We start from the raw sequence: 18,406 nt of genomic DNA, 5'->3' as shown, positions 1-18,406 counted from the left end.
TTTTGAAACAGCTACTTATATCCATTTTAATGAAGAATTAAGGGATACAACATGTTAAAGACATATTTAAAAGACTAGTAATGGGATAAGACAGATGAATCAAATTTTGTTTATATCCTAAATAATTACAAGAGACTCTGAAAATGTAGTGTAATTCATGTTTTCTTTCCAGTTTAAAAATTTCTATCCATCGCCTCTATCTTTGGTGTCACTGCCACCAATAAACACAGTATACAGCTTAGAAACCTAATTACTACCTTCAACTAGGAAAAAGTAAATTGACATTATTTTTTTAAAAATAAGATATAAAGAATGTGATCCTACCTAATTTTGTCTCATGGTCCCACAATATTCTGAAATATCATGCCAAAATGTAAAAGTTCAAAGGGAACATTATCATTTGCTACAATTGCACCAAAAATTTAGCTACTGTACGCTGGTGTGATGACAGCTAGTAGTATGCAGAGGCTACAGAAAGACATAATATATATATATACATATATATATATATGTATATGTTTAGCTCACAATTAGTAAAAGGAAAGTTCAGTTTAATGTGAAACTGGAACATGGACAACAGAATGCCTTCATATAGATATGCTACAACTTTGTTTTCTTGCAGTTTAAAAGGATAGTGTAATTATCTTAAATTTACACAAAACATTAACATGGTAGTTGTTCATGATTAAAATAAAATAGCAATGTAAATTAATTTAACACAGTGTTAAATATATTCACATGATCACCACTGTGATTCAAAATGGCCGCTAATGAAGTTACATATCAATATATGTACATTAACATTTGCCACAACAGTTTTTGTAAGTTTGACTTTTTGCAGACCAGGTAATTTTATGAGACAGATAATCTTGTATCACTTCTTTCATATTATGAAAGGAATTAAATGTTGTAAGTAGTTTCATTCCTCTGGGGGAGGGGTGGGGGAGGAGAGAACCTCTAAAAAGTCCATGTAAATTGAAGAGAGTTCTACCTTCTTGAATATTTGAACCTGCTGACCAGGACAGATTCCTATAAGCTGAGCATAAACAAATCGTAAGATATTAACGTATCTCATAACACTGTCAGGGGCATTCAGCAGACATGTGCGAAAGGAGTCCCAGGTCCTATAGCAGAGCCTTCTGAGAATATGGTTGCTGTGGCTGGGGTGGCTGTTGACTGCCTCCTGGCTGAGGCAAGACTGAGGACGTTAAACTATAGTTTGGCACCTGGGACATACTAGTTCCTGCAGTCTGGTACAGAGTGACATCAGCCGTTGCGGCAGCAGCAGGAGGTGGACTGTATACTGAAGCCTGGCTGGGATATGCATTTCCTTGCACAGAACTGACCATTGTGCTGTGGAGGGAGAAAAACATTGAGTCAGATAAACATTGAATTATAGAGCCATTTACAGACAAACAGGAAAGCTATTTATTAAACATTTATTCATATACTCAATTCATGTAATAAATTTTTCTTAAATATCCATATTTGCCAAACATTGTTATTTTAGGTACTGAAATACTATAAAAAAAAAAAAGAAAAAGAAATCCTTATCACCATGGAGCTTATGTTCTAGTATGAGAAAAAGGATAATAAATTTATAATGTGTCAAGTGGTTATAATCGCTATGAAACACTAAAGCATGGGAAGGAGGACCAAGAGTACCTGAGGCAAGGGATTCTAGTTTACAGCAGGGGAAGGCCTCTCAGATAAGGCAACAGTTAAGCAGAGACCTGAAAAAAGTGAAGGAGTAAACCAGATTGTTTATCTAGGAAAAGCACATTTCAGGCAAAGAAAAGAAGCTGTTGAGCAGAGAAAATGCCAGGTGTGTTCAAGCAACAGCAAGAAGGCCACAAGGCTTGAGGCACAAGATAAAGTGGCAGAATTAGAGGGGGTGGGAGAGAGGATACATGGTGCTTATACTGTGAGGAGGAAGAAAGTGGTTGGTTTTGAGCATAAGGTTTGTGTGATTTGACTTCGGTTTTAGCAGGTTCACTGTGGGACAAGGATGGAAGCAAGGATAGACTAGAGGCTATTACAATCATGCAGGAAAGAGCTGACAGGCAACAGAGCCACAGTAGTAATGGTGGAAATGAAAGAAAAGGGTCAGATTCTGGATATATTTGAAGACAGTGCCTTCAAAATTTGATAATGGACACAGTAGTCCAGAATGCCTGAGGTTTAGAACTGAGTAACTGGTAGAGTGGCCATTTGCTGAAAAGGAGAGGGCTGCAGACAGGACTACAGTAGACTGGGGGAGGGTGGGGGTGGGCATGGTCAAAGTATGATCTTGGACATGTCATGTCAAGTAAGATGTCTAAAAGATAAACAAAAAAGATAATGCACAGGCCATCGGCTATTCAAGTCAGGAGTCTGGTGGGAAAGAGATGAATGGAAATATACACTTGGGAGTCATCAGCATACACATGGCATTCAGTCACGGAGCTACAGGAGATCCCCTGGGGAATGACTGCAAATGAAAAAAAGGTTCACATACTGAGCCCTGGACCTTGAAGTCAGGAGGATAAAGAGGCACTAGACAAAGGGACTGAGAAGGAGTGACAGTGAGGCAGAAGAGAAACTAAGAGCAAATGGCCTCAGCTAAGCGAAGAAAGCATTTCAAAAAAGAGGAAGGAACAAGGAACTGTCAAATGAAGGAGGAAGAGAACTGAGAATTGACCCTGGGATCTGGCAATACGGAAATCACCAGTTCCTTGACAAGAACAGTTCCGGAGGACTAGGGGAGATGAAAGTCTGATAACGTCATTTCTCTTATTTCCCCCAAAATATGAAAGCATTTATTCTCCTACCATATTTATCATCGCCCATTCAAACTCTGCTTTCCCTCTTGCTAGAGCTGATCAGCTGTCAGTGCTCTCAACTAAGGCCCCCTCTACTTGTGCACTGCTCCTATAACAAGAAAAAAAATCCTACAAAGAGTTGTCTTAATTCATTGTCTCTACTTCCTCACTTCCTATTTCCAACCTGATATATGAGTTTCTACCGTGTGTAACACACTCAGTTAGCTATGCAAAGAGAAATACTAAGATGCTTTAATATGGAGAATGTCCCCTACATTTGTAGTAAAAATGCAAAACAAGCTATATAATGGGCAATTGCCCAAATTTTCAAAATATTGCCTCTCTACTTATTTCTAAATTTTCCTTCGATTGCTAAATTGTTTACACATATTAACACAATTGTTGGTGAATTCAATACTCTTGTAATTTATAGAAATTAAATTAATTCATTATTATAAAATGGTAATTTAATTCTTGTAAGACATGGTAATTTAATACTATATTCCAAGTAATGTGATGACTTAACTAAGGCATCACCCATTATTATTCTCTATGTGTTGTAAGATGTGAGATGTAAAGCTGTACAAGAAGTCAAATTCCATGCTGTTACAACAGAGTGGGTCACAATGTTGCAATAATGTAACACAGAGACTATATGCTAAGCTCCAGAGCCAGGATGCCTGGTTTTGAATCTTAGCTAAGTGAGACCTTAGGCCTCTCTCCATGTCTCAGTTTCCCCATCTGTAAAATAGGGATAATAGTGCATCGACTTCACAGGTTATTATGAGAAGTAAATGAGTTAATATGTGTAAAGCATATAGCACAGTACCCGGCACATATTAAACCACATAAATGTTAGCTATTACTGTAACCATTCTCCATTTATACTATATTCCTCGTCTCAATTTACAGTTCTAGCATCCACATATGGCCCAGGGTAAAACCTTACAATTCACCCATTACCTTCCTCTTATCTCTGCTCTGTACTGTCTCCCAAACACACCACCCAATAAGCAATTATTTGCCAAGCTCCTAAAAAACTCTTTCCCATTAGTATCACTATATCTTACAGTTAGACACTCATCATTTCTTGCCTAATATATGCAGCCTCCTGGTTTCTAATCTTGCCCCTGTGAAGCCATCCATCCTATTGCCATTTAAAACCTTTATGGGTTTTCTCCTTATCTTTACCTGACACCTAGGGCCACTCATTCTTAGGTCACTGTCAATATTTCCAGGTGTGTCTTTCACTGCCCCGCCATATACATTAATCCTTTAGGAACAGTGTACTGTTGGTAATGCCCAACACATCCCATACCTTCCCTGCCCCTTACCTTTGCTCATTCTGTGGGTACCATGCCATTCCATACTACCATATCTTTGTCGTGACAGAACATCCTCCTTTCTTTTTTGTCTGCTGGCTAGGAATAGCACAACTTGAGTGTATTTTCTTGGAAAAATTCCTCAAACCCTGAGGATCCTAAAGCACCAGGCTTTACCCCTTATTTGTAAAAATTTATCCCTTATTTGTAAATTACGTTGTAATAAATTGCATATTTCTTATGTGTTTGCCCCATTAGCCAGTAAGCACCCTGAAGCTAAGAAACTCTAAACCATGCTTGAATATGAAATGTCTAGCCCAGTGCCGACACACACTAAACATTCAATAAACATCTGTATAACAGAAGTAAACTGAAATCATAGACAAATGAGCACATAAGCTTTGGTGACCTTATAATGCCATCAGTTACTATCACTTATTATTGCCTTATAATACTACCATCACTACAGTAGCTTTAGAAAACTGCGTAAGTGCCACCCTCCCCAATTAACAAGATTGTCCTAGGATAGAAGTCTAAAAAAGGGTTAATTCTAACACCAAAATTATATGTAAAAGAATAAGTAATAACCTCCTAGTTAGGAACTAAGGAGGATTCAAAAACATGCCTACCAAAACAACAAAAATCCTCACTGATCTTGATTTGCAACTAGAAAGCTCAAGTCAAACATGCAGTACACCTCTAACAAGGAGACTTCTAACCCTGACCCTCACTACTTCCAATTTTGTTATCCTACATTTGCTCTAATTTCCTTGTATTTCCTCATTTCCCCATTTAAGCACATACACACTTGTTTTTATGCATTTGTATACACATATTATTTACTTCACATTTACACAGATTTTTAAATGGCCTTAAAGCCTTTGCAAAGAATACAAAAATACACCAAACTGGCCTAACATAGCACTTGAAATTGTCATAAATAACACTTAAACATTTATTTATCAAACACTGATTGAGTTCCTAATCCAGTATAAAACTGTGTGCTACAAAGTGTGGCTATAAAGGTAAGAGACACTCAGTTCCAGCTCTTAAGATATTATACTGTAGTGAGGATACGGAAAAGTAAATGGCAACTACCAGACAGGAGACAGACAAGAATACATACAGGGTCCTCTGACAGCACACAGAAGCGTCAGTGCTGAGAGGCTGGGAAGCAAGGAGGGCCTCCTAGCGAAAATGAAACTAAGCTAAGAGGTAAAGAACAAGGAGGAATGTACCAGGATGAGAGGGCTAAGTATTTCAAAGAAATGCTCTTCAAAAGGCACCTGTTGAAATGAACATGTGTTCCTTGAGAGGTGACATTAATAGCTATACTGTATCAGCACGGTAAGGCCCCACACCAGCAATTTCACACCCTGACTGCAAAAGCAGACAGAGCAACCCCCAGAGAGCAGCAAGAAGGTGCTACAGCACTACAGAACTTCACAGTGAAAGCACCCACCAAGAGGGTATCTCATTTACAAGGACAATTTCCCCAGGTTCTGTCCTTCAAGAATAGGTCCCAAGTAATCTCTAGTAACGAGGCATTTAGAGTAGCATGTGACAGTAACACAGAGGACTAGCAGGGGGAACTAATACTAACATGGCTGAAGGGTTCCCACACAACTCATCAACACTGGTCATCTCAACAATTCCTACCTTCTACCACTGTGTGTCTAGTGTTAAAAGCAACATGCTACTCTTCTAAGAATAGCTGCTTGCTTATTTTCCACATAAGCATATTCATTTTCACCAGATTCCAACTTAAAAAAAAATCCTGCAATAGAGAGAGCTATATTTAACATTTTTTTTCCTAAGATACATAACCCACTAGGGAGCCCCCTGATTTCTGATGCTTATAGTAGGCCTCCCCATTATCCTCCTTCTTAAGGTCAGTTCACAACATTAGATGTGATCACAGAATAATGCTTGACAATCCCCAAGCATATCCAACATGTGACTCTTTGAAGATGAATAACAAAATAGTGACGGCGGTACAGGAGCATTCCTGGGCAATCCTGACATGATGGAAAGGCTTCTAGCAATTGTGCCTGTGCTACCTAGAAACTTCTGTTGTTGAGTCAGAATTATCTTCCCTGTATTTACTTCGAGGGAAAGACTTTAGCTTAGATTCCCATTAAAGCATTAAAAAAAATTTTATAATTAATAATCATTCAACTATGTGATAGCATGGTGAGTAAATGCCAAAAGCAGATTGGCCTCTGCCATCACATATTCAGCTGTCAGCTTGAGCCACAGGGGCACACAGCTTCTTCTATCTTCTCTTTTCAAATGGTGTACCCGGCTATAGGATAAATTCCAATACAGGGCAAAAATAAGAAAATATTTGTCTTAAAGAGACAGCCTACAAGTATATATTCTAAAACAATAATAACAGAATGTAGATTTTACATGAAATTTGTGGGAAAATGATAAGTTATAGAGTTACCAAATTTAAGTTTCATTAAAGACATTATCAAATAGCACCATAGACTCAAATAAAAACAACAAAAAACTTATGATATGAATATAAAGAAATTCAGAGCTGAAATCAAAACACGGGAGCAGCAGGGTGAGTCAGGGAACAGCACAGGCTTGCTGGCTGACGCTGTGCACCATGGGGCTCTTGCACAAACCACACAGCACCGCAAATGGGGTCAACTGCACAGCAACAGTGATGAGCCCACCCTGGATTTTTCTTATCCAGATCTTATAGTTACAGATGACTGGGGGCACTTAAAGAGTTTTAACAGTACTAACTCCAAACAATAGTCAATAATCAAATTACCTTGGGTAAGAAGCCTGAGTCTGCTGAGTAGGAAGGGCTGGGTTTGCAGATGCTGGGACCACTCCTTGGCTGAGAGAAGACAGCTGCTCCGGGGGAAGACTGTAGCTCTGGAGATGGCTCATCTGCGCGTTCCCTGCAACCAGGTAAGCACCACTCTGAGGAGGCCCTGGATATACCTACAACAGTGAATGAAAAAACACATTCGATTCTAAACTTTTAATAGGCATACGAAACTTTCTTTGTAGAGGCATTCATTCACAAAAAGAACAAAACTTACCACTCTGGAATCTTTTTTAAAGTTACTTCTATCAACAGGCATTTTAAAAAACACTTTTTAGTGAAGTGGGCTGTTGATGGTTTTTTATTTTATTAATAGTTAAATATTAGCTAAATTTATGTTTATTTCCATACAGAAGCATTGAAGAAACTTATCTTGAAACTTTATACTAATATAATCTCCCTTTCCATTAAATATATTTAATATTTTCCATGTTGATATTTTAAAAGGAACCCCAAAGGATGTTTAAGGAAGTATATTTGAATTCATTGTTTTATAGCCATAGACTGTAATTACCTATGGATACAATTCATATGTCCTAAATTGCAATTAACTGAACATTAGAGCAAGCTAACTTTCTAAAGCAGGGGTCAGCAAACTTTTTTGGACCAGAAAGTAAATATTTAAGCTTTGTGGACCATATGATCTCTGTCACAACTACTCAACTCTGCTGGTATAGAAAGCAGCCACAAACAACGCAGAAAGCAAACGAGACTGGTTATGTCTGAATAAAAGTTTGTTTGATAAAAACAGACAGCAGGCTGCATTGTTTGCCTATTCTTCCACTTAAAAATGTATTTTCTCTTTATTCAAAAAGTCTGAAGTCTTAAATACCCAAAGTCTGAAACACATAATGTTCTAATTTTCTGTAGTATTCATTAGATCCTTCTATCTCCCATGTTTGAAAAGAGAACTTTCACTCTCTATGTTGTAAGACTGTTACCACGTGTTAAGACAGTAACACAACCGCCAAGAGATGAGGACAACGATCATCTTAGTGTACCTGTTAAGGCAGAACAAACTCACCATACATCAGGACCCAAAGGACTAGCTATATTAGTCCTCATAACTGTACTTTATCATTCTTTGCAAAACATGAAGGCTTTTTGTTGGACTTAAACTGGGGGATGGTCAAGACCCTTGAGTGGGTGTCATCTGGCCCCAAGTTTCTCAGGCCTACCTGTTCATCTCCAGGGTGCTGGCCTCTCATTTCAGGGGAAATGGACCATGCTAAAAATTAATCTGAACAAAGCTGTGCCCACTCTACATGGATAAAACGGAGTGGACATCCTAGCTAATTGTTCCCTATATTCTGAACTTGCTGAGTTTGTGAAAAAGGGCTCTTGAAATGGTTGGGTGAAAAAATGCAAAGGGGCTTTGTATTGCATTACATACACACTCATGAAAAAGAGCAGGGAAATTCCAGATTAAAGCAGCTGCTTTCTTTAAAATATGGAAATATTATATTTTGTTAGTTTACACCAGCTTTTCATTTCATTTTTCTTTCTCTGCATTTAAGTTTTCCTTTTAAGGAAGACTAGAAGTCCATTAGATGTTTAAGAGAGTTTTTCTAGCTCCGAAACATTTTGTGTTTTTTTAAAACTACTTTAAAATATGATTGACATACAAAAGGCTGTATATATTTAGTGAATATAACTTGATGAGTTTGGAGATAAGTATACACCCATGAAACTATTGCCACAATCTGTGCCATACACATATCCATCACCTCCAAGAGTTTTCTCCTACCCTCTTTATTATTGTTCTTTTGTGATAAGAACACTTAATATAAGCAGCTCACTATATCAACAAAAACTGTAGATACTAAGAAGAATTTAGTAATAATTAGAAATTTGACTTGGATTCGACAAAAACTGAGGTTCTTAGCCAAATAATTACATATAAAGCTGTAAAGGTATGGGCTTCAATACTGAAGATTCTGATTGAATAGGTCTGGGGCAGGACCAAAGTATCTATATATTTTTTTAAAAGCTGCTGCACACCCCTGTACAAAAGCAATTATTTTTTTTTTAAAAAGAACTATTGGTATAACTAGTATATATCGTAATTGTCAAGTAAAAGAATTCTTTTATTTTCATTCTAAGCATTACTTTTAGAAAGTTTCACAATTCACAAAAACACAGCCTATTCCAAATAATCTCAAACATATTTGAGAATTTAAGACGATACACTTGAACTTTTAAAACTTACCTGGGAACCAGAAACACCAGATGACTGCATATAATATTGCTGATTCTGTAACTTTGCATACATGGAATACATTGGATCTTCATTCATTAACTTGGTATACAATGAAAGTGCCTCCATCACTTTAACATTAAGTTCTGAGAGTTCTGAATGTTTTCTGAAACAATACACAATAATTTGAAACATAATTTTTGCTTTAATGATACAATGCTTTAAATAATGACATATCAAAAGAACAAAAAGTAGTACCAGTAGACATTATTAAAAATTTGACCTATGACAAAAATATTCTGTATTTTCACCCCAAGGCAACCAACACTGTTTAAGGTTTAGGTACTGTGCTGGAAGAACTCTCGTTACTGTATCTGAGTTTCCCTAGTTATCAATAAATAAGTCGTTTGTGGGCTCTGGTAATGCTACTTTAGCAAATTAGCAGATTATATTACTTAAGTCTTATTTTTAAAAAGATGAATATAGCAAAGGTCAGTTAAATTCTCACTTTGACAGGTAAGTCTAATTCTCCACATCTACTAGAAAATGAGTGAATGAGCACTAGTTCCTTTGCAGTATCTTTTATTTTTTAAAGGCAGATATAGCCCACTCTGCAGTTTATAGAGATAGTTTCAGAGAAGAAGGTATGTAATACAGATATAGCCCATGTTCTTTTACCTATCAATATCTTCCAGCTTTTCATCAATGAGAGGTCCCATCTGGTGACACATTGCTAAGATGACAAGATTTGAAAAAAATGTAAGAAAACAACAAAAGAAAGACTTTGATATATATTCATATAATGTAAGGAATAAAAGATTTGGAGTAATAAAAACTATATTAATTAACCTTAGCCCACAAAACCCAAAAATGATTTTTCTTAAAGTATGACGGTGACAATCTAAAATATAGATCTCAAAAATTTTCAACACCATTTTCATTTTCTACAATTCTAAAATGTTGAATAAAATATTTAATTTGGGTAGGAAAGTATAAGCATTCAAATTCTACCCAAGATTTAAGCTGCATATAAAAGTAAGCTTTGGTCAAGGAAGAATGAGAAATGCCACATTTTTAATATCATTCTCAAAAGGCATTCTGTAACATAACACTAGATATCAACCCCTAATTATTCTTTATTTGCAAGGCAAATGGAAAACAAGTGTTACCCTCGAGATGAAGTAGCTCTGGTAGATCTGGCTGATCATCACTGGGGTCTGTACTTTGCAACATCTGTAGTAACTGGTCCATTTTATCCTACAGGAATTAAATAGTTAATATAAAAAGCAGCCAACTTTTATGCAACATTATGTTCTCACTTCATTAACTAGATAATGGATATAGAACTTTTGTAATTCATGGTAATGGAGATTCCAATTTTGCTTGTATGCTCTTTATTACCACGTGAAATCAGAGCCTTGAAAGCACTATGTATTTTTGAAACTGCTAACAAAGACTCTCTTAAATGGGAAGATATAGAGCCACATTTAAACTTACAACATGTGGGTTTTTCAATCTCTTATGTCATGCTACAGGATTTCACCTTGTTTCAGAGCGGCTTTAGTTTAGCCACACCAACAGGTATAACATCTCTCTCAAGAGGACACTGCTTATGACTAAGAACTCAGTCATTACTACTTCTCCTCCATGGTGAATACAGCAGCTGTTTCAGTAAGGCAGAGATCAGCTATATTACAGCTGTTCTTCTAAGTGGGGCTCTGAGGATTTAATCTACATTTTCTTTCCACCAATGTCTCAGTTTGTCATGGAAGGAAGGAAGGAGATTTGTGGTTTCTCTATTCCATGTGGGAAAGGCTGGGAAGGTATCTCAAACCAGACTTAGATCTCTTTCAGAATCTCTTATTGTAAGGACCAAGGGAACTAAGGAAACCATCATTACATAAACACATTTCTACATTATATAATAGATCTACTCTACCAAAGAATACTAAAAACATTACAAACCTTTCTGCATGGTTTTTATGTGGTTACACTACTATACATAGGTACACAGGGCAAATAATTTAAAGACTATTATTTCTAAGCAAAGTAATTATTTAAAACAAAAACTCAAATTCTGTGCTCTGTGTAGAAGGAAAATAGTTTGAGAAATGAATTAATCGTTAGAGAGTGAAAGTGACACAAGTGTATTTAAAAAACTCTTCCCAAAAGAATTCTGTACAAAGATTCACAATTTTCATTTTAAGCAGTCTAAAAAAACAAAGGCACATGTCAGAAAGTTTGCCTACCACACACAAAAAAAGGTAAAATAAGAGTAAGAATCAACTAACACGTGAATAATTTTTTTGTTTCTTTACAGAATACTACACACTATTTAAAATTATTTAGTGTCAAAGAAATGGGGTTTCTAACTAGTGGTTAAACACCACTAGTCGGCCTCTACCTGCATTTTCTTATGTAATACAATTGTCTACACATAATTTTCCCCATCCCAGTTGCATCCTTGGTTCTTAACACAGTTTTCTACAGTGTGTTTTCTCTAAAAGAGTGTTCTTCAAATTTCTGTTTCTGTCTCCAAAGGAATACTAAAAAATTATAAACCCCTTCACATATTTTAAAGATGATTTCTCCTTTTTCAAAAGCTTTAATTGTTACAAAGGATATGATTTCCAAGACATCAAATATTGACATTTTAAAATAAAACAGTCACACATTCTTTTAAACATATCCAAAGGAATTAAAATACCATAACAAACTGTACTCATTATTATCATTCAAAGAACAGTCTGTCAGAAATTTCAAATTATTTTTTTCCTTGAACTCATAGTATTCCCAATTTCCCCTACCAAATTTTATCCTAATGTAATATATTTAAAAGTCTTCTACTGATGATATCAAATTTCCTCACAATAAATACATGTATATAAATTGATGATATGGTCTAAGTGTCAGATAAATTCATCTGTAGGAGTTAATGATTACTATTAGTATATAATTAGTCAAAACAAAACTGTATTCCAAATTTTAAAAAATAAAATGAGCTAGGATTCAGCATCAATACTGTACTGTTGCTGTCTTTCCCTTTTACAGTTGAAAAGTGCAGAGAAACCTTGTTCATATAAACAAGCTATTATAGCAATATTCTTTCAGTATTTGAGTTTTATGTCAGCAATCACACTGTCATTAAAAATTATTTTTAATGAACTATTAGCTGACAATTCATTTTGGTCCTAATTTTTGATAGCAAATATATATATGAAGCCATTTCAGCTGTGTTACCTAGTTACTAGAGTCATCATTTTCTTAACAACGGCCCCAATATTTGGAACTGTCCCTGGGGATTTTTATACTCTGGGCAATGCACCACAGTAAGATTCAGTGTGAGCAAGGGGTAAGCCTTTCTTCCGTAATGTGGGAGAGGAGGGCTGTAAAAGGAGAAGGGAAAAAATGAAAAATGGTGGCAGAGAACATTCTCAGACAGATTTATTTTAGGAGAGTACTTAAGGAAAATGGGGATCTGAAAAGATTTCCTTAAAATGATCTCTACCAGGAATCAAGTAAACATTTTCTGTAAGGGCCAGAGAGTAAATATTTTAAGCTTTGAGAGCCATATGATCTTTGTTGCTACAACTCAATTCTGCTAAAGTAGCACAAAAGAAGCCACAGACAAATAATATGTAAAGAAATGTAGCTGTGTTCCAATAAAACTGCATTAACAAAACAAGCAACAGGCCAGATTTGGCCCACAGGTGATAGTTTACACTTGAAAAACCCTGTACGGTTTGCCAGTTTCATGTTTTACACTGTCCTTTTAAGTTGATTCAACAATTGTGTTAATATTATTATTCCAAAAAAGCAGTAATGAGTTTGAGTAGAAAAAGACAATCACAAACATGCTTGAAGATGAAAAAAGTAGCCAGTTTTAATCTTTTTCCTTACACATAATAACAGCAAAGATTCCTATAAAGCTTCTTAATTCAAGAAAATCCCAAATTTAGGCCGGGTGCAGTGGCTCACGCCTGTAATCCTAGCACTCTGGGAGGCTGAGGCGAGTGGATCGCTCAAGGTCAGGAGTTCGAGACCAGCCTGAGCAAGAGTGAGACCCCGTCTCTACTAAAAGAAAAAATAGAAAGAAATTATCTGGCCAACTAAAATATATATGGCAAAAATTAGCCGGGTACGGTGGCGAATGCCTGTAGTCCCAGCTACTTGGGAGGCTGAGGCAGTAGGATCGCTGAAGCCCAGGAGTTTGAGGTTGCTGTGAGCTAGGCTGATGCCACGGCACTCATTCTAGCCCAGGCAACAAAGCGAGACTCTGTCTCAGAAAAAAAAAAGAAAGAAAATCCCAAATTTAAATCCCCAAAATACCAATTTAGATACTACTATCTGGTTCCAAAAACTATGGTTTGAGTTGCCACCAAGTTGACATATTTTCAAAAATAATCACTGAAAATATGCATTGTTGCTTCAGATGTGACAATGACATATGTACACATTTAACATAAAATCAGCATAAGTGTCTCCTACAATACTATAATATGTTCAATACAAGGAGTCATGAATCATTTCTAATAATACACAATATACTTGCAATGCTTTTATGAAATGGTTTATGTAGAAGTAATTTAATGACAGTTTAATTTTTAGAAATAATTTGTTTTATTCATTCAACAGTCAATGAAGCATCCTTTCTTACACAGTAATGTGCAAAAAATCCTAATATGCTTGTTGAATATATGAAGAAACAGATACTCTCACATAATATCAATAGGAGTGTAAAATCCCATTTTGCTGAATAATTTGGCAGTATCTATTAACCTGGAAAACACATAGATCCTTCAACTCAGCCATTCCATTCCTGGACATCTACACTAGAGAACCACAAAGACTGATGTTCAAAAAAATCTCACTATAACACTGTAATAGCAGTAAAAACGGTAAACAACCTAAGTGTCCAACAACAGAATTAAATAAATCACAGTAAATCAATTCTATAGAATATTAAGCAGAAATTTAAAATAATGAGGTACTAACATGGTAAAAATGAGATTGGGGAGGAAGTTCCAAGAACAATCTTTGCTTTGTCCATATTGCTTAAATTATTATAACAAAAAAATGAAAAATTTCACACAACAAAAAAATTCAAGTAATCAATTTTTGTTAAAAAGAAAAACATTTAAACTTCAGTACAAAGTACCAACCACTATCACCATGGAAATCACTTACTTCATCAATATAGGCTGGTTCCGGCTCTGGTTCTATTGTCTCTACCTGAACATCATCACTAAATTGTACCGTCTTCTTCTCTGTTTTAACTGTAAAATATGTAAAAATTATCTTTTCTTTATAATAAATTTAATATTTTACCTTAAAGCACTTTAAGTTCCAAGAGAGAAGATGGAATTTTTCTTATATTCCCATCAAGCTGAGAGACTCACTTTGAGAAATAACTGGGTTACAGATTTAGGCAGTGATGACAGAGTGTTACTTTATGAAACTGTCAAAATTTCTTAATTTTCTCTTGTAAAGATTTCACATTTTCCATAAAAGAGACTTCACTAAAAATAAAGAGTGATATTTCTCAAAGATTAATTACCTACTACATATACAGTTTAGTTAAATTGGTGGACAAAAGCAAAGTATTACAACGGCATAAATGAATTCTGCAATTTAAAGTAAATCCTTGGCCAGGTTCAGTAGCTCATGCCTGTAACCCCAGCACTTTGAGAGGCCGAGGTGGGAGGATCACTTGAGGCCAGGAATTTAAGACCAGCCTGAGAAACATATAGCTAGGACCCATCTCTACAAAAAATAGAAATATTATTTTTATTTTTAAATAAATAAATTAAATAAATCCTCTTTTTAAACCAGTCCTTTCAAAGAAAAATCTCATTTGATAGAAAAACCACACTGAAAGTGTAACAAATTGGAACATCAACTATATGTTCTCTGGCACGCCACTCGGATGTTTCACTAAGAGAATGGCATCCAGACAGGTGGAGAACTCTGCCAGGGGCCTTGGCAGGAAACTGAATCTTCCAACCAACCAGCTGGTATTTTTTAGTTATATTATACTTTAAAATTAAAAAGAGGTCACTGAGGAACCAGCAAATCATTGGCCAGAAGCACATTTTTCTCTTATTCACCAAAGCAATCTTTAAAAACTATTAAATATAACATAAACTAAGTTATTATTAATATAACAACCTCCAAATAATACTAAGAGGCATACATAGTTGTAAAGGAATAAACTTCTTTTCTGTATTTTTAATCCTTATATCAACGTGGTCAATCATAACTCATAAAAATATTAAGAATCAAGATGGAAAGGGAGATAGAAGAAAGATAAAATTAAGGAAGAGAAATAATATTTATTAAACTATTTAATAAGCTTGATGGAATATTATATTTCCCCAACAAATCTCCAAAACAATCCTGTGAGATATGCCCAATTTACAAATAAGGTGGCTTAGAAAGATTAAAAACTCTTACACAAAAAGAGAAAGCTAATAAATGACAAAGCCTGGGTTTGAATGCCAATCTATCTTGCTCTACGAGGCCATACTACTAGAATCTGGCCTGTGATTTTATTCTAAGCACAAGGAATCATACCACTTGTATACTCTGTGCTGTGTGCTTCCATATAAAATAGAAATATTTTAATTTCCAACACAAGGAATATATTCATCCCATTCAAGGCACCATAAAGCAAAATTCTACATTAAAAACGAGGTTTCAGCTGATTCATTTTCCCATGGAGGAAAAGAGACATCTGCTACAGACATTTTTGCTTTTTATATCTTGAGCTATTAACAAGCAGAAAGCTGGGATAGCATTGCACTGGCTGTTACCCATACAAGAAAGCATGGCTGACTTCATAGTCTAACAGCTGACAATGCACCAGTGTGCAGCCCTTTTTCTCATAGGAACTAATACTATTACTACATGTGTGTGTGAAAAATATTAATTATGTATACAACAAATTGTATTCACAATCTCTTACTGTATCTCCAAAACAAGAACAAGCTAAGTAGGGTAGATATTTCTACTTAATGGGATAAGTGAAATGGGATGCTATTTCCTCAAAAAGAATGATGCTACAGGGATCATGCTAACACTTACTTGCTAACCTTGGGAACTAAAACCTTATTACATAAGCTCTGATGCTCCTGTCTCTTTTTTAGATTGTCCAGAATGAAACATATGAGAAGAACTAGAAAACTCACATTGAAGCTGCACTGCTTGCTATATGATGGAAAAAAGGTGATATAGCTGCATGTGCTACATGAGATCTTGGATTTTATCTTGAACAGAATCCAAGACAATCCTATCCTTTCCAACAGCTGATTCAGGAAAAAAAGAAAAGCCCAAAAAACAAACAAACAAAAAAACGCCACCACCAGCCCAGGTTATTAAAAAGCCGGCACACTGTGCAATGCAATTTAAATAAGTTTCTACATATTTTTGAGTTCTAGCAAAAAAAGAACTTCATTAAAAGAACAGGTATCAGAAATCTGTCTCTATTGAAGTAACACAAAACAACCTGGCAGTAACTATGAGAAGGCATCATTTTATTAGAGATCTATAATTTTTGGTTTGCTGTTAAAGCCTACACTTGAAAGAGAAGTATCTCTTTACTGTGAACACATATATTTATTTATCATTTATTCTGTAATTATTTATGTAGTATGTATTGTATGTAAGATTCAGCACTAGGTGCTGACGGAAAAAGATGACTTAAGTAAAGATTCTTTCTTAAAATCCTTGTAAACTAAAAAAGATCTAAGCATCTATGGTCTCTAATTTTCTTTGATTCCCTCTATCTGGTGTTACAGAAAGCTAATATGAAGCTGGGTGCAGGGGCTCAAGCCTGTAATCCTAGCACTTTGGGAGGCTGAGGCAGGAGGATTGTTTGAGGTCAGAAGTTCAAGGCCAGCCTGAGCAACACTGTGAGACCCTGTCTCTACCAAAAACAAACAAACAAAAAATTAGCCAGACATGGTGGCACAAACCTGTAAGTTCTAGCTACTCAGGAGGCTAAGGAAGGAAGAGAGGCTGAGTCTGAGGTTGCAGTGAGCTATGGTGATGCCACTGCAGCACTCATGCCTAGGCAACAGAGTGAGACCTTGTACACACCGCCCCCCCCCCCCCCCGCAAAAAAAAGATAAATGAGATATTTTGACAAATGACTGTAACTTACCAACTTACATACAAAAACTCTTTAAAAATTCTAAACATTTCAAGCACCAATAGAAATCTTTCTAGACTTTAACATATTTTTCTGCTTTCTTAAAACAAAAGATTATGACTTAAAAACTTTTCTTGATGACTCAAACTTATCATTATGAAGATTTTTTAAAGTATAGTATCATGTAGAAACATAGTGAACTGTCTCCCAACACTTTAACAGACTGCTGGCAATTACTTTTCCTGCAACTATTATGCCTGCCACTAATAACACTTTTCTTCCATGGCCCCACTTGCTAGTTTATTTCCCCAAGTGAGCGAGGGTTTGTAAATCAAACAAAAAGCTATCCATATGATTGGTTAAATATCAGTTAATATGGCTCCTTCTGAGTATCTGGCATGTTGCTTAGAGGCACTGCTTCCAAGTCTGGGGCTCAACACTAGAAAAATGGTCCTTCCTTTGAAAAGCAAGAATCGTCCATGAGGTGATACTGTACTTACCACATTTATCAACTTTGGACAAGAAAAATACATAATGTATAAATTCCATAACACTTAAAGAATCTGCATTTTTACAATGTTATCTATATAGACAGACATATAAAGAAAAGTCTATGTCTAAACATAATCTTGGCAGACAGACATTTCAATTCTTAGATTATTTCTGGTAAAACATACCCAGGGAGCTGCATGCTTAATAAACACGTTGGAGGCATTAACATCTGAGAATCACTGCTCCAAAAGTTTAGCTTAGTCATCTGTCATTAAGCAGAGGATAATAAATTATTATTCATTAACAGATTAAAAAATACTTACTCATTTCTGGTTCAGCAGTGAGATCTGCAGTCACAAAATTAGAAGGAAATAACCCTATGCCTTGATGGGTCTCACCTTTCCACCAGTTGGGATCACTATGATGAACAAAAAAGAATGCTTCACTGTAATATTTTTATTTCTATAAATCTTTATCTTTCGTAGTATTTAACTTACATTACGGCCAGATTTGAATCTAACAATCCAATGAAGGAGCCCATGAATCTACAAATAAGAGGCCTCTGATAAGGTAAGAAGCTATTAAACGCATAGTTCC

General features: G+C 35.7%; 1 protein-coding gene and 1 long non-coding RNA gene across 4 annotated transcripts in view; one reads left to right on the top strand and one right to left on the bottom strand.

The window, feature by feature from the left end:
- STAM (signal transducing adaptor molecule) overlaps positions 1–18,406 on the bottom strand; it is a 61,615-nt gene continuing 43,209 nt past the window's right edge. For both annotated transcript variants that reach the window (XM_045534213.1, XM_045534204.1), the window contains exons 8-14: positions 18,133–18,227; positions 14,356–14,444; positions 10,338–10,425; positions 9,847–9,901; positions 9,181–9,334; positions 6,912–7,087; positions 1–1,353 (exon numbers count right to left, since the gene is read on the bottom strand). In XM_045534213.1, the coding sequence (XP_045390169.1) occupies positions 1,125–1,353; positions 6,912–7,087; positions 9,181–9,334; positions 9,847–9,901; positions 10,338–10,425; positions 14,356–14,444; positions 18,133–18,227 (886 nt within the window). In that variant the 3' untranslated portion in view covers positions 1–1,124. The remainder of the gene's footprint in view (positions 1,354–6,911; positions 7,088–9,180; positions 9,335–9,846; positions 9,902–10,337; positions 10,426–14,355; positions 14,445–18,132; positions 18,228–18,406) is intronic.
- On the top strand, positions 6,587–18,379 carry LOC123625704. Of its 2 annotated transcripts, XR_006730624.1 has the most exons (4): positions 6,587–7,054; positions 9,864–9,927; positions 16,314–16,392; positions 18,295–18,379. It is a non-coding gene; the product is annotated as an uncharacterized LOC123625704 (long non-coding RNA). The 2 variants fall into 2 exon arrangements; XR_006730625.1 differs by lacking the exon at positions 9,864–9,927.

The sequence above is a fragment of the Lemur catta genome, chromosome 1 (genome assembly GCF_020740605.2).
Source record: "Lemur catta isolate mLemCat1 chromosome 1, mLemCat1.pri, whole genome shotgun sequence".
NCBI lineage: Eukaryota > Metazoa > Chordata > Mammalia > Primates > Lemuridae > Lemur > Lemur catta.
This window is presented reverse-complemented; position numbering and strand designations above follow the sequence as displayed.